Here is a 17,429-nt window from a genome sequence, read left to right on the forward strand (position 1 = left end):
TATACTACAGATAAATCTCCACAATTTAAGCAGTGGGTAAATAATATGTCAAAGAGAGGATAAGTATCAGTAAGATGTGCAGGAAATGGCTAACATCAGCCAGACAAATGGTAGATGGTAAATATTAGTTAAATGTAAATGTAATATATGGAGGTACGATAGACAAGTTTGTAAAATATACATACATGGCAAGTATTATCAAAATGTGACATGTGCAAATATGAGCAATATAGTAGATGGTTAATATTAACATAGTTTATACCAGAGATGGTAATAACCAGCACCATATTAAGCAGAGGGTAAATATCAGCACTATGTATAGTGAAAGGTGGATGTCTGCAAGACATACCAAACAATAGTTATCATTGTTAATAATTCTAAGAATATTACCTCTATTACATATCTGCCCTAAATCCTGTATTCGGGCTTCAATCACACAAACTAAAATTTTCAGATTTTCAACAGACGTCCTCTTCAGTGTCAGTTAAACACAATGTGTTGCCGCAAAGTAGTCTCATAACTAACCATGCCGTGACATCGCAATGGCGGCCATATCACTTTTTTTCCCTCATCTCCTACTGGAGGTAGATGAATTGGTGAGGTGGGAGGGAGTAATTCGAACGTAATAGGGGTAGTATTCTTAGAATTATTAACAATGATAACTATTGTTTGATAATTCTTCCGAAATGTCTTCCTCTGTTACATATCTGCCAGAATATTCCAGAGGGACTCCGGTGAGATCTGCTTCTAGTTACTCCCAGTGTAATTGACAGCAATCCTCTTCTGCAATCCATTATTTACTGATTCTCATCCTACTTGAGAAAATTTCCTCTGAAATTCCCCTTGAGGACTTGAAAATCAGAAAACTATGTCAATAAGCCATCAAATATGTCATATTATCGCTAGACTTACCGTTATATTTGCTGACTTTGGCCATAATAAACCTGGATTAGTAACCTATAATACCGGCAATTACGTCACTTCTATTTCTGATATCACTTCCGGTTATGACTTCACTTCCGGTGTGTAAATTCCCCTTTTGGTAATGATGTCTCTTTAGGTCTATTTCCACCCCAAAGATGTCATTTCCTGGTTAGAAGGACTTTGCTCAGTTATTCCTTGTGCTGACGTCACTTCTGGTTCCACTATCACTTCCAGTAATGATGTCACTTCCGGTTAATTATAATAGATGACATTTAAGGTGCTTCTTATCCATCCTACACCTAATAAGCAAAGTAATCAAGGGTGTACTTACTTACTCTGATACTGCTGGTGTCAGATCCTCCCCCCCCTCCTTTTTTTTCAATAGAAGGGGTGAAAACTATTGTCAGACGATAGTTTGGACCGTGACCACCAGACCAAGGAAATACATGCCCTCTAGGTCCGGCTGCACGTCACGTCAGTAAAAGCTGGTGAAGGTGTTGTGTGAGGCCCACTGGCAGCTGTAAACTTCTTGTTCTACTGAGACTCGTGGCTAGGGCTCTTATTTCCTGAGCTGAGAAGGTTCCAAGGCGTAGCGTGGAATTCTGAGCCTGTGTATAACTTTGTGCAACTGTGGCCTTCATCCATCCTGCTAAAGTAGCCTTGGTGTTATCCTTGTTCGAGTTTGTCTTACAGGGTAGAAAGAGTCTCCTTCGATGGCATCTTCGTGGGTCTGTAGCCGAGAGATAGAACTTGAGTGCTCAGATGGAACATATGAGTCTGTCTAGTTGCTCCACTGTTTGTCCTAATGCAGGGATTGTATAGTGTCTATGATGCAATGTTCCCATTGTGGTAGCTTGGTTCAAGGCTTCAAATTCTGTGAGTGATCTTATAGTTATAGAAATCCAATGTTGATCATGGGTAAGACTAGAAAAGTCTAAGTCATGTAACTCCGAAACTCTAGAAATGGTTTCATTAATCTGTTGAGGATGGGATGGTTTCCGATAGATAATCTATCATGTTGAAGTACAGAATGAAGGGCTGATCTATAACCTTCTATTGTCCTGTGTCCCGTAGATGAAGAAGGAAGTCCGCTATCATAGGGATTGATACAGCATTATCAATAATTCCTTGTCATCTTCACTGGACAAAATTGTCCAATCTGTTGTTATATAAATGGGAGGATGAAGGTTGCCATGATCTTGCCACAGCTTTCGAGGCATGCTCAGAGTATCTAGATGTTTGCATCTTCTGTATGATAACTTCCAAGTGGTTAGATGTAGGCTGGGCACATTTTCGTGGAATATGCTGGACCTGGACTGGTGTAGCAGATCTCCATGAAGTGGTAACTGTATGGGTTCCTCCATTAGTAGCTTTAGTAGTCTGAGGAACCATACCCTGGACGTAGCCTTAGCCTGTCTCTGAAGGTCATATCCTGTAGAGATGTCAAGTTGCTTAGCATGACATCCACCACGTCAGCGATTTGCTGGGTTGACTTGAGATTGATTGGATCATCTTTATTGTCTTGTTGAATCTATCCTCTGGTGGACATAGATATCCCTTGTCTACCTGGAATCTTACTCCGATGTATATAATGTCTTGGACTGGAGTGATCTCTGACTTGGCTGGGTTAACTAGGAAACCTTAGTCATAAGCTGGACCAAGAATATCATGTTCTGATGTAGCTGATCTTTCCATTGGTCTGCCGCCAAGAAGTCATCCAGATAACCATGGATTTGAACTAGCTGGAGATGAGCAACTTGATGACTGGCACAGTAATCCTGGTGAATAGCCAAGGTGCTGTTGCTCTTCAAAATGGTAGGACTTGGAATTTGTAGCGTCGGCCATTGATTGCGAAGCATGGGTATTTCCGAGATGATGGGTGTTTTGGGATGTGAAGATATGCATCTGTAAGATCTAGGCTGATAAGCCAGTCTCCCTTCTTCATTTCTGTATGGACTTCATCTGGAATTTTGGAGGCAGCACCAGATATCTCTTGTTGAGGGTCTTTAGATCTATAATCATCCTCATCTCTGTTGTATTTTTCATTGTGACTAAAAAGATTGGGGAGTAAAAACCTTTGGTGTTGTTGGAGACTCCTTTAGTTCCCAAATGGCTCGCTTCTTTAGTAGCATCCTGACGGCCAATTCTGCAGCTGCTAACTTGGCACCAGTTAGTATTTTCAGGCTCGGATATTTCCTGAATTGTAGCTTGTAGCTTTGAGCCACAACGTCTAGAATCCAGTGGTCAGGCATAACCTGCTTCCAATTTTCCGCGTATGACAGAAGGCGCCCTCCCACTGGGCCCAGAGTCGGCGTTATATTGAAAAACAGCATGCTTAAATTGCAATCCATAGACGTAACCAAGTCGATGGGGTCTATAACGTCAGAGGGGGTTGTAATTAAGTCAGAATTCTCTTTCCCCTCTGGCGCTTGATCTTCCACGGCGATTATATCTTGGTTTCCTGTAGTCTGACTAGTGAAAAGAGTCCTGTGAAGATTGTGGCTTGTCATACCTCCGCCTCGACTGGAACAAATCCTTCCCAGAGGGGACAAAGTTCTTCTTATGAGGCTGATTGGGCACTGATGACTAGTCTGGAAATGCTCTGCTGTATCTTGTTTCACTTCATCTATCACATTTCTGTGTTTCCCGTTGAAAGTTGTGGTTGCTGATAGTGGTTGTGACATCACAAACGTCTTGGTCTGGCTAGATACGGACCTTGATAGGAGCTATTGTCGCTGTTGTCTCAGTAGCTGTGAGGAAGTCCAGACTTGGGATGCTAGTAAAGCTTCCTGCGTCTTGGCGATCGAGTCAAGGAGGCTGTGGATTAGTCCAACTTAATTGGTCCTAATAGTCATGGGTTTTTCTGGCGCAATTTTTTCATGGGATGGTTGTAGAGGCAGTATGGTGTGTCTGATTCTGGCAACGAACCAATTTATATATGCCCCAATATTCATGGAGTATCTGGCAACTGATGCTAAATCCTTGAAACATGATGCTGATAACGTAACGTTCTGTTGGGACTGCGGACAAATTTGTAGAATCCAGACTTTGAGGGTTTTAGCAGATCCGCTAGACTGATCTGCATCAGTCGACTGGCTGTCTTCACGCTTTCGCTTCTAGTCAGAGGTTACATATCGTAGCATTGTGAGGATAATGAGGTACATCGATGATGCAAGGTATTCACCTTTCACTCAAATTAACAAGATGTTCTCAGTAGTTAATCCTCGATTAACCAGTGTCAACTCAGTTTATTGCCTATTACAGTGATTGACCGCTTGGACTATCATGTAGGTACGATGTATTTACAGCAATCAAAACAAACAAAGCTTGTCAGTGTAGATAATCTTCATTGTGTTACAACTGCAGACAAAGACCTGCTGTAAAGACCTAAACACCCTAAGATGCCTAACTGGCTCTAACTGGGGAGCCTCCAAAGATACCCTCCTCTCTCTCTACATATCACTAATTAGATCAAAACTAGACTACGGCTGCGCCATATACAACACCCTAAACAACTCTCTATCTAAAAAACTTGACTCAATACAATATCAGGCTCTCAAACTAATTACATGCACCCAACATGGCACCTCCTACACTTCACTTCAGGCCTTAACAGGAGAAATGCCACTAAGTCTATGCAGGGAACAGCTAAGCTTAAATTTCTGGGCCGTGTCCCAATCAAACCCTCTCATCCAAAACTTAATAAACCAAAATATCAGCCCCAAAAACCAAGCTCTAGCTCGTAAACACCCCTTACTTACCCCAATATCCCAAACAATAACAAACTACCGCAATGAACACCAAATTAAAAATCTTAAACAAAACTGCAAACAATCAAATATCTTCACCCCTAAACTTAAAATACCCAAAATAGACACAACACTAGCTAGCCAAATAAATAAACAAACCGACCCAAACATAGCTAAAACCACCACACTAGCATACATACAGGAAAATTGGCCAAATTGGTGTCACATTTACACGGCCGGATCCTCAGATCCGACCTCCAAACACACAGATTTCGGAGTCCATACCACACAACCAACTAAAACCACACAATCAATATTCACGGCAGAACTAATGGGCATGGCCTCAGCCCTCCACAATCAAGAATCCAAAAAACAAAAAAAAATCCTAATACTTACCGACTCCCTAAGTGGACTGCAAGCTAGCCCTCCAAAACAAAAATACCAAAAACCAACCTAAATTAATAAATCAAATACTTAAAAGCTCCAACGACCTAACTAAGGCAGGCAAACAAATAACATTCTTGTGGATACCCGCCCACGTAGGAATATACGGTAATGAAAACGCCGATAAAGCAGCTAAACTATCCCTCAAAATCCCAGAAATAAGCTTAAACTTACCAATCTCAAAATCAGAAATTAAAAGCGTAAACAAGCCAAAAATTACCAAAAAATGGCATAACCTATATCTAAACTCAAATAGCCAAATCAAAAAAGTACTCAGCAAACTACTAACCAAACCAAAAATTCTCCATCCATCCAAAAAAATCGACAGAGTAATCACTTAACTCCAAACAGGACACACCAACCTAAATAACCATCTAAAAAAAATTAAAAAACATACTACAGGTAACTGCCCACACTGCAAACAACTAGAAACCCCAGAACACGCACTCATCCACTGCACACAGTACCTAACACATCGAACCGCATTACAAACCACCCTCAATCTAAACGAGGCTATCACTCTAGAAGCAATACTAAACCCACAAAATAAACTAGAAAATTTCAAGGCCTTAGGCGTATTCTTAATCAAAATGGAACTAATAAAACGCATCTAAAAACACTATAATCTACCAAATCAAAATTACATAAACAAACAAACATCCACCATACCCAGCTCCCTTAGTTCTCCTCCCCAACCCCATCGGCATCTATTCCAAATCTCAAAATTCCAAAATTCTATATAAGCAACCCCTAAAGCCCCCTCTTGGGTTGCACAAACCACTTTCGCCCCTTTCGGAAACACATTAAATGGCCTGGCCGGGCCCGTGTGCGAAATACGCATCGGTCAGAAAGCGCATGTTAAATCTCCAAAGTAAGTAAGTAAGTACAACTGCAGACAGAAACTGCTCAGTCCTAACTGTTGATCATGTCCGGTCAAAATTTAAGAATGTCCGGACAATACTTTTTAAAATATCCGGACAGAAAAATTGAAATGTCCGGTAAGCAATATTTTAAACCGGACATTTGAGATTCCCAATCGGACATGTCCGGCGCATATGACGATTTCCGGACCCCTGATCTTGTCAACCTTTTTCTTGGCCGCCTCTCTCCTCTTGACCTTTGGTGCAGCCTCGGACATTTTAGAGAATATCTCTTCGGATGTAAGGGTGCATTTCTTAAATCTCTTTTCCAATGTGCAGGTCTTCCCTCTGCACTTTAACATGTGGATCTCCCATGATCATAAAACGACCACATTTCTTACACCCTAGGGGTGGTGGGAGACAGCATGGCGACCTCACAAATCCAACATCAGCTATACTCACTTGCGTGTAGTCTCTTCCAGTAGCACTATTACTTTAAACATATTATTTATATATATGTCTGTTATTATAGCAATCTTATTAGAATAATCTTAGGTTAATGTGATCTACTACCAGGTGCTAGATTGTCACTACTACTATAGTAGGTGTTGACTCTTGAACACACAGGATAAAAGTGATATGGCCTCCATTGTGACGTCACGGTGGTTATGAAATTACATGGCGGCAACATATTGTGTTTAATTGACAGTGAAGAGGATGTCTGTTGAAAATCTGAAAATTTTAGTTAGTGTGATTGAAGACAAAATACAGGATTTAAGGCAGATATGTAATAGAGGTGGAATTTTCGTAAGAATTGTGGTAAATGGTAAATATCAGCATGAGGACACATTTAGATGGTAAATGTGTTCAATATGTAAGCTAGGTGGTAATATCTATATACTTTTATATTAAAACACATAGAATAGATGGCAGACAGCAGCAAGATGTCTGGTAGGTGGTATAATAAATGGCAGCAAGATGTCTGGTAGGTGGTATAATAAATGGCTGCAAGATGTCTGGTAAGTGGTATAATAAATGGCAGCAAGATGTCTGGTAGAGGGTATAATAGCTGGCTGCAAGATGTCTGGTAGATGGTATTACAATTATAGTATAGAAGGCAGATGGCAACAAGATATATGATAGATGGTAAAATAAATGGCAGCAAGATGTCTGATAGGTGGTATAACGTATGGCTGCAACATGTCTAGTAGGTGGTATAATAAATGGCTGCAAGATGTCTGGTAGGTGGTAATAAATGGCTGCAAGATGTCTGGTAGGTGGTATAATAGCTGGCTGCAAGATGTCTGGTAGGTGGTATACTAAATGGCTGCAAGATGTCTGGTAGGTGGTATACTAAATGGCTGCAAGATGTCTGGTAGGTGGTATACTAAATGGCTGCAAGATGTCTGGTAGGTGGTATACTAAATGGCTGCAGGATATCTGGTAGGTGGTATAATAAATGGCTGCAAGATGTCTGGTAGGTGGTATACTAAATGGCTGCAAGATGTCTGGTAGGTGGTATACTAAATGGCTGCAAGATGTCTGGTACCAGGTGGTATACTAAATGGCTGCAAGATGTCTAGTAGGTGGTATAATAAATGGCTGCAACATGTCTGGTAGGTGGTATAATAAATGGCTGCAGGATATCTGGTAGGTGGTATAATAAATGGCTGCAACATGTCTGGTAGATGGTATACTAAATGGCTGCAAGATGTCTGGTAGGTGGTATACTAAATGGCTGCAAGATGTCTGGTAGGTGGTATAATAAATGGCTGCAGGATATCTAGTAGGTGGTATAATAAATGGCTGCAAGATTTCTGGTAGGTGGTATACTAAATGGCTGCAAGATGTCTGGTAGGTGGTATAATAAATGGCTGCAACATGTCTGGTAGATGGTATACTAAATGGCTGCAAGATGTCTGGTAGGTGGTATAATAAATGGCTGCAACATGTCTGGTAGGTGGTATACTAAATGGCTGCAAGATGTCTGGTAGGTGGTATACTAAATGGCTGCAAGATGTCTGGTAGATGGTATAATAAATGGCTGCAAGATGTCTGGTAGGTGGTATAGTGTATGGCTGCAACATGTCTGGTAGATGGTATAATAAATGGCTGCAAGATGTCTGGTAGATGGTATACTAAATGGCTGCAAGATGTCTGGTAGGTGGTATACTAAATGGCTGCAATATGTCTGGTAGGTGGTATAATAAATGGCTGCAACATGTCTGGTTAGTGGTAATAGATGGCTGCAAGATGTCTGGTAGTTGGTATAATAGCTGGCTGCAAGATGTCTGGTAGGTGGTATACTAGATGGCTGCAAGATGTCTGGTAGATGGTATAATAAATGGCTGCAAGATGTCTGGTAGGTGGTATAATGTATGGCTGCAACATGTCTGGTAGATGGTATAATAAATGGCTGCAAGATGTCTGGTAGATGGTATACTAAATGGCTGCAACATGTCTGGTAGATGGTATACTAAATGGCTGCAACATGTCTGGTAGGTGGTATACTAAATGGCTGCAAGATGTCTGGTAGATGGTATAATAAATGTCTGCAAGATGTCTGGTAGGTGGTATAATAAATGGCTGCAAGGTGTCTGGTAGGTGGTAAAATAGCTGGCTGCAAGATGTCTGGTAGGTGGTATAATGGCTAGCTGCAAGATGTATGGTAGGTGGTATAATAGCTGGCTGCAAAATGTCTGGTAGATAGTAAAATAGCTGTCTGCAGGATGTCTGGTAGATGGTATAATAAATGGCTGCAAGATGTCTGGTAGATGGTATAATAAATGGCTGCAACATGACTGGTAGATGGTATAATAAATGGCTGCAAGATGTCTGGTAGATGGTATAATAAATGGCTGCAAGATGTCTGGTAGGTGGTATAATAAATGGCTGCAAGATGTCTGGTAGATGGTATAATAAATGGCTGCAACATGACTGGTAGATGGTATAATAAATGGCTGCAAGATGTCTGGTAGATGGTATAATAAATGGCTGCAAGATGTCTGGTAGGTGGTATAAGAGCTGGCTGCAAGATGTATGGTAGGTGGTATAATAGCTGGCTGCAAGACGTATGGCAGATGGTATAGGAGCTGGCTGCAAGACGTATGGCAGATGGTATAAGAGCTGGCTGCAAGACGTATGGCAGATGGTTATATAAGCAAAATGCCCACACAAAACATAATTGTGTGTATACTAGTGGGTACTGAAATTTAAATATCCCAAGAAACTGTGTTATACTTGATAAGTAGATACTGCAAAGCTAAAATGCAAAGCTGATAGTCTGGTGAAAGAGTTGAGAAACAAACCACTCCTTATCCTTACCTGGTAGTAATTTGGACAGGAGAACTTTCTGGGCTTAAACACAACAAACAAAATCTGTGCAACATGCAGTCATTACATAGACACATCTGAGTAGCTACAACACAGTGATAAAACATACAATTATTGTACAAGCAAACTACATATAATACTTCATAGTGACAGGAGAGATTAATTCAAACACTCTCTTGTTCCACATATATGTATTGTCCATGAAAATGAGACCCGGAGTTACATTCAAAGACTACCAATTTTCATAAAAGATTACACAGATGTGGCTGCTATGCTAGAGTGTCATGTCTACAACACTGTACAGGAACTATTGCTTGATCCACCATCAAGTGTCATGTCTACAACAATGTACAGGAACTATTGCTTGATCCACCATCCAGTGTCATGTCTACAACAATGTATAGGAACTATTGCTTGATCCACCATCCAGTGTCATGTCTACAACAATGTATAGGAACTATTGCTTGATCTACTGTACAGTGTCATGTCTACAACAATGTACAGGAACTATTGCTTGATCCACTGTACAGTGTCATGTCTACAACAATGTACAGGAACTATTGCTTGATCCACTGTACAGTGTCATGTCTACAACAATGTATAGGAACTATTGCTTGATCCACCGTACAGTGTCATGTCTACAACAATGTATAGGAACTATTGCTTGATCCACCTTAGAGTGTCATGTCTACAACAATGTATAGGAACTATTGCTTGATCCACCTTACAGTGTCATGTCTACAACAATGTATAGGAACTATTGCTTGATCCACCTTAGAGTGTCATGTCTACAACAATGTATAGGAACTATTGCTTGATCCACCGTACAGTGTCATGTCTACAACAATGTACAGGAACTATTGCTTGATTCACCATGCAGTGTCATGTCTACAACAATGTATAGGAACTATTGCTTGATCCACCATGCAGTGTCATGTCTACAACAATGTATAGGAACTATTGCTTGATCCACTGTACAGTGTCATGTCTACAACAATGTACAGGAACTATTGCTTGATCCACCATGCAGTGTCATGTGTAGAACAATGTACAGGAACTATTGCTTGATCCACCGTACAGTGTCATGTCTACAACAATGTACAGGAACTATTGCTTGATCCACCATGCAGTGTCATGTCTACAACAATGTACAGGAACTATTGCTTGATCCACCGTACAGTGTCATGTCTACAACAATGTACAGGAACTATTGCTTGATCCACCATGCAGTGTCATGTGTAGAACAATGTACAGGAACTATTGCTTGATCCACCATGCAGTGTCATGTGTAGAACAATGTACAGGAACTATTGCTTGATCCACCATCAAGTGTCATGTGTAGAACAATGTACAGGAACTATTGCTTGATCCATCATACAGTGTCATGTCTACAACAATGTACAGGAACTATTGCTTGCTCCATCATACAGTGTCATGTCTACAACAATGTACAGGAACTATTGCTTGATCCACCATCCAGTGTCATGTCTACAACAATGTATAGGAACTATTGCTTGATCCACCGTACAGTGTCATGTCTACAACAATGTACAGGAACTATTGCTTGCTCCACCGTACAGTGTCATGTCTACAACAATGTAAAGGAACTATTGCTTGATCCACCGTACAGTGTCATGTCTACAATAATGTACAGGAACTATTGCTTGATCCACCTTAAGAGTGTCATGTCTACAACAATGTATAGGAACTATTGCTTGATCCACCTTACAGTGTCATGTCTACAACAATGTACAGGAACTATTGCTTGATCCACCTTAAGAGTGTCATGTCTACAACAATGTATAGGAACTATTGCTTGATCCACCATGCAGTATCATGTCAACAACAATGTATAGGAACTATTGCTTGCTCCACCGTACAGTGTCTTGTGTACAACAATGTATAGGAACTACTGCTTGATCCACCAGGCAGTGTCATTCATGTCTACAACAATGTATAACATTAATTAGATTCTATTACTTATTCAATCCTGCATCACATACAGCAGTATGTATTAATAGCATGTTCTATCCTGTCATCCTGTACTTGGTGTATAGGCTACATCAATTTGACAGTTGGCTCGTCCTTAATTACCTGTCAATGTATAACAGCTACCACCATCAGTCTGCTTTTAACAATATTCTAGCAATATCACGGCAGGGGACACAAGAAATGGGCTTCTCACATTGTACCCATGTCGGGAATCAAACCCGGGTCTTCTGCGTGACGAGCGAATGCTTTAACCACTAGGCTACCCGACGGCCCCGTCTTTACTTAGAAACATTAGAGCCGTACATTAGCGTGCCTTCAGGATTTGTGTAATTCCTTGTGATGGATGCCCCGTAACCCCAGGTTGATAAAATGGGAGTTGAGGTCATTTTATGTCTGCTTCCTAAACTGTTGCCAGTGTGAATCGGTGTACTAAACTGATGAAGGAGAGAAAATCTGTCTTTATGAGTCAGTTGGATGTGTCATGTATACTGTGATATATGACCTGGTCAGTCGGATGTGTCATGTATACTGTGATATAAGACCTGGTCAGTCGGATGTGTCATGTACATATTGTGATAGATAACATGGTCAGTCGGATTTGTCATGTATACAGTGATATATGACCTGGTCAGTCGGATGTGTCATGTATACTGTGATATAAGACCTGGTCAGTCGGATGTGTCACGTATACTGTGATAGATGACCTGGTCAGTTGGATGTATCATGTATACAGTGATATATGACCTGGTCAGTCAGATGTGTCATGTATACTGTGATATATGACCTGGTCAGTCGGATGTGTCATGTATACTGTGATATATGACCTGGTCAGTCGGATGTGTCATGTATACTGTGATAGATGACCTGGTCAGTTGGATGTGTCATGTATACTGTGATATATGACCTGGTCAGTTGGATGTGTCATGTATACAGTGATATATGACCTGGTCAGTCTGATGAATCATGTATACTGTGATATATGACCTGGTCAGTTGGATCTGTCATGTATACTGTGATATATGACCTGGTCAGTTGGATGTGTCATGTATACTGTGATAGATAACATGGTCAGTCGGATGTGTCATGTATACTGTGATAGATGACCTGGTCAGTTGGATGTATCATGTATACAGTGATAGATGACCTGGTCAGTTGGATGTATCATGTATACAGTGATATATGACCTGGTCAGTCGGATGTATCATGTATACAGTGATATATGACCTGTTCAGTTGGATGTATCATGTATACAGTGATAGATGACCTGGTCAGTTGGATGTATCATGTATACAGTGATATATGACCTGGTCAGTCGGATGTATCATGTATACAGTGATATATGACCTGGTCAGTTGGATGTGTCATGTATACAGTGATAGATGACCTGGTCAGTTGGATGTATCATGTATACAGTGATATATGACCTGGTCAGTCAGATGTGTCATGTATACTGTGATAGATGTCCTGGTCAGTTGGATGTATCATGTATACAGTGATATATGACCTGGTCAGTCGGATATATCACATATCCTGAAGTAAACTATTTTTGACATTATCAATTTTTCTACAGTCGATTATAGCGCATATATTTGAGAACTAGTGCATGGTCGGAGGTCACACAAGATGTACAGACTGGTACACTTCAGCTCTTTGCTCCCACAATTTTTCTTCAAAAATGGAAATACTTCAGGTAAGCAGGATTAAAATACAAAGAAAACAACATATTTCCTACCTGTCTTTTACCTTGCCAAGATTTTCTAGTTATAACAGCATTAAGTGCATGAAACTACATGCCTCTATGGCAGGGATGCCACCTGGTACTTGTTTAACTCTGTTGTTCCAGCTAAGTTATCTGGTATATCAGTGACGTCATCATACATGGTTTATTGCATACTTGTTATTTGTTCTCCAGCCATTAACTACTCAACTTGCATCAAGGGAATATTCAAGTTTCTTTTCTGGCAGCCATAGCTATAAATAACACCATCACTAACATGCCTCCCAAGTATAACGCAGCTATGAACCACTGTTTGGTTTAATAGTCAACACTATCAACATCCCTCCCAAGTAAAACGCAGCTATGAACCACTGTTTGGTTTAATAGTCAACACTATCAACATCCCTCCCAAGTATAATGCAGCTATGAACCACTGTTTGGTTTAATAGTCAACACTATCAACATGCTTCCCAAGTATAACACAGCTATGAACCACTGTTTGGTTTAATAGTTAACACCATCACTAGCAACATGCCTCCCAAGTATAACACAACTATGAACCACTGTTTGGTTTAATAGTCAACAGGATCAACATGCCTCCCAAGTATAACACAGCTATGAACCACTGTTTGGTATAATAGTCAACACTATCAACATGCCTCCCAAGTATAACGGAGCTATGAACCACTGTTTGGTTTAATAGTCAACACTATCAACATCCCTCCCAAGTATAACACAGCTATGAACAATGTTTGGTTTAATAGTCAACACTATCATCATCCCTCCAAAGTATAACACAGCTATGACCCACTGTTTGGTTTAATAGTCAACACTATCAACATCCCTCCCAAGTATAACACAGCTATGAACCACTGTTTGGTTTAATAGTCAACACTATCACTATCAACATGCCTCCCAAGTATAACACAGCTATGAACCACTGTTTGGTTTAATAGTCAACACTATCACTATCAACATCCCTCCCAAGTATAACACAGCTATGAACCACTGTTTGGTTTTATAGTCAACACTATCAACATCCCTCCCAAGTATAACGCAGCTATGAACCATTGTTTGGTTTAACAGTCAACAGTATCAACATCCCTCCCAAGTATAACACAGCTATGAACCACTGTTTGGTTTAATAGTCAACATTATCAACATCCCTCCCAAGTATAATGCAGCTATGAACCACTGTTTGGTTTAATAGTCAACACTATCACTATCAACATGCCTCCCAAGTATAACACAGCTATGAACCACTGTTTGGTTTAATAGTCAACACTATCACTATCAACATCCCTCCCAAGTATAACACAGCTATGAACCACTGTTTGGTTTTATAGTCAACACTATCAACATCCCTCCCAAGTATAACGCAGCTATGAACCATTGTTTGGTTTAACAGTCAACACTATCAACATCCCTCCCAAGTATAATGCAGCTATGAACCACTGTTTGGTTTAATAGTCAACACTATCAACATCCCTCCCAAGTATAATGCAGCTATGAACCACTGTTTGGTTTAATAGTCAACACTGTCAACATCCCTCCCAAGTATAACGCAGCAATGAACCACTGTTTGGTTTAATAGTCAACAGTATCAACATCCCTCCCAAGTATAACGCAGCTATGAACCACTGTTTGGTTTAATAGTCAACATTATCAACATCCCTCCCAAGTTTAATGCAGCTATGAACCACTGTTTGGTTTAATAGTCAACACTATCACTATCAACATCCCTCCCAAGTATAACACAGCTATGAACCACTGTTTGGTTTAATAGTCAACACTATCAACATCCCTCCCAAGTATAACGCAGCTATGAACCACTGTTTGGTTTAACAGTCAACACTATCACTATCAACATCCCTCCCAAGTATAACGCAGCTATGAACCACTGTTTGGTTTAATAGACAACACTATCAACATCCCTCCCAAGTATAATGCAGCTATGAACAATGTTTGGTTTAATAGTCAACACTATCACTATCAACATCCCTCCCAAGTATAACGCAGCTATGAACCACTGTTTGGTTTAACAGTCAACACTATCACTATCAACATCCCTCCCAAGTATAACGCAGCTATGAACCACTGTTTGGTTTAATAGACAACACTATCAACATCCCTCCCAAGTATAATGCAACTATGAACCACCGTTTAGTTGGTTTGAGAATCAAGCCAGGCACTTCCTGAACAGGTAAGTCTGTTACAATTCTACAAAACAGTCTGCACCAAAACTGGTAATGTCCAGTTGCCAATGCAAAAAGAAAGTACAGAAACCTTTCGGGACCATTGTTACTTGGAATTGATAATGCAGTGCATGTCATAGCATTAAGTAGACAGTTTTGTTTTAACAGCCTCAAAATTAAGTCTGAGTGAGTGAGTGAGTATGGTTTCACGCCGCTTTTAGCAATATTCCAGCAATATCACGGCGGGGGACACCAGAAAAGTCTGAGCTAATATCATAGAATATCAGGCATTCATGGTTGCTTTATCAATTGCAGGGAATGTCTTCGAGTAGAGGGACCTATCATGTAACAAACAGTCAAGATGATTTGACCAGCGCATTCTATTTAGTAATCAAGTGTACACCAAACGTTGGGTCGTCCTAGATCTGCTATTCAGGATGTTAGAGTACACATATGTCAGATTTGCAACTCAGGAAGCAGTAGATTAATGTTTCATGCAAGGCCACATCTAAACCATTGATGGAAAGGGTCTTCCGATGGACACATGAAGCTCCTACCATCTGCCACTTACAACCCTAGGCTGCTACTACGGCCGTTAAATCCAAAACAGTAACAATGATTGGAGTTGTTAGTGTTACAGGGAATTATTTTCCTCCATATCTGATATTCAAACACAGGCAGTACTAAGGAAAGCAACACTGTTTCCCTTCTTTACCACCCCACACCAACCTCCTACTCCCACCTTCGACAGTAGGTGTTACGGGTCCTTGGAAACAGGGGGAACTGCTGCAAATCACGAATACCTCAGGGTGTCTGGAGGAATGGTTAGCACAACATATGAAGTTTGCAAGATCGTCTGCAAAGTCGTCAACTCCACAATGGTGCCACACAACATCTTATCTGCATTCCTGACGATCAAGAATATTTCTTTTTCACTCTGAATTCATCATCAATGTTTCTGTGGCTCTATTTCTGTCATTCAAACCCCAGTCAGTATCTGAAACTACTGATCTGACAGCAGCTCGTCAGTAATGTGGCGGAGATGTTTTAGAGAATGTTAAGGGGCCAAGGTTAAGAAACCTGTCAGTAAGACTATGGGCTGAAAACCTAGGACACCCAGGAACTTACAAAGAGATAGTCTTACATTCATGAGGCGGGCACACTGCATGTCCTGTCAACAATGGGTGTATTCAAAGTTTTGCACAACTTGACATGCTGATTTCTTCTGTCCCCAGTAAAGAGGAGTGATTACACAAACAAAGGCAAGCCCATATGATGACTAGCAGGACTGAATGGCAATAATGTGTCAGTAACAATACAATGTAAGAAGCAGACAACACAGTGTTAAAAACATGTGGACAAATAAATCTGATCTGGATCTAGTGCTTGTCAGCAAGTCCTTACTCTGTCAAAAAATAGAGTAACTTGGGTATTTTAGGACCCTTTCTGATAGGGTGTAGTGTATTATACTCCAGTATCTCACCTGATTAGTCAGACAAGTTACATACCGTGGATTACTCCCGGAATTGTTGGATATATATGTGGTTGAAATTTAGAATAAAAATACAGTCCTGGGATCATAAACCTAATGGCAAAAGATTAAGAGGAAACACCCTTTATTTTCTCACACAATCTATCACAAATACTGTTCTGTCTGACTGGTCAGTCACTGGGGCTGTTGTCCAGTTGGACTTGACATCTGTATGTTACATATTGCTCCGTCTTCACTAGATGATAAACATATTTTCCATACTGAATTAACTGCTTCCCATCTTTATTGATACACCACCACATACCTGATATCTCCGATCTTTGGCGCCCTGCGACTGCGTGGCCGGTATATCTGCTGAACTGGTTCCGCAGATGAGCAGAAGCCACTGGCACCTGCATTGACAGACAAGCACACACATAAATCACCGACAGTACCTCAGGCATAATCTACAGTAGTAACACGCACACACACAAAATTGTCAAAAAAGTGTCATTTCTTACATATTTAATAATGAAAGAACTGAAGATATCTTCATACTGAACATATGATCTGGTTGTTTGTTGTTCAACACTACACATAGCAATATTCCATATTTGCCTGAAGGTGGCCCGTGAATAATCAAATCTGGACCAAATAAACAAATACCAACAATCCATGGGAGCCGTGCCAATTAACACTTGTCAGAGGGTAAACAAAGTTTGTGATCAAGACTACCAGTTGTTG

General features: G+C 40.5%; 1 protein-coding gene across 3 annotated transcripts in view; it reads right to left on the reverse strand.

Annotated features, from left to right (window-relative positions):
* The window catches only part of LOC139456398 (calcium/calmodulin-dependent protein kinase kinase 1-like), a 160,170-nt gene that overhangs the window by 73,164 nt on the left and 69,577 nt on the right, over positions 1-17,429 (reverse strand). For 2 of the 3 annotated variants that reach the window (XM_071238091.1, XM_071238090.1), the window contains 2 exons: positions 17,011-17,098; positions 9,302-9,334 (listed from right to left, as the gene is read on the reverse strand). In XM_071238091.1, coding sequence (XP_071094192.1) covers positions 9,302-9,334; positions 17,011-17,098 — 121 coding nt within the window. The remainder of the gene's footprint in view (positions 1-9,301; positions 9,335-17,010; positions 17,099-17,429) is intronic. The other variant, XM_071238092.1, reaches the window with a different exon arrangement.

Source organism: Haliotis cracherodii, unplaced genomic scaffold (genome assembly GCF_022045235.1).
Source record: "Haliotis cracherodii isolate W230 unplaced genomic scaffold, xgHalCrac1.p SCAF_11, whole genome shotgun sequence".
Taxonomy (NCBI): domain Eukaryota; kingdom Metazoa; phylum Mollusca; class Gastropoda; order Lepetellida; family Haliotidae; genus Haliotis; species Haliotis cracherodii.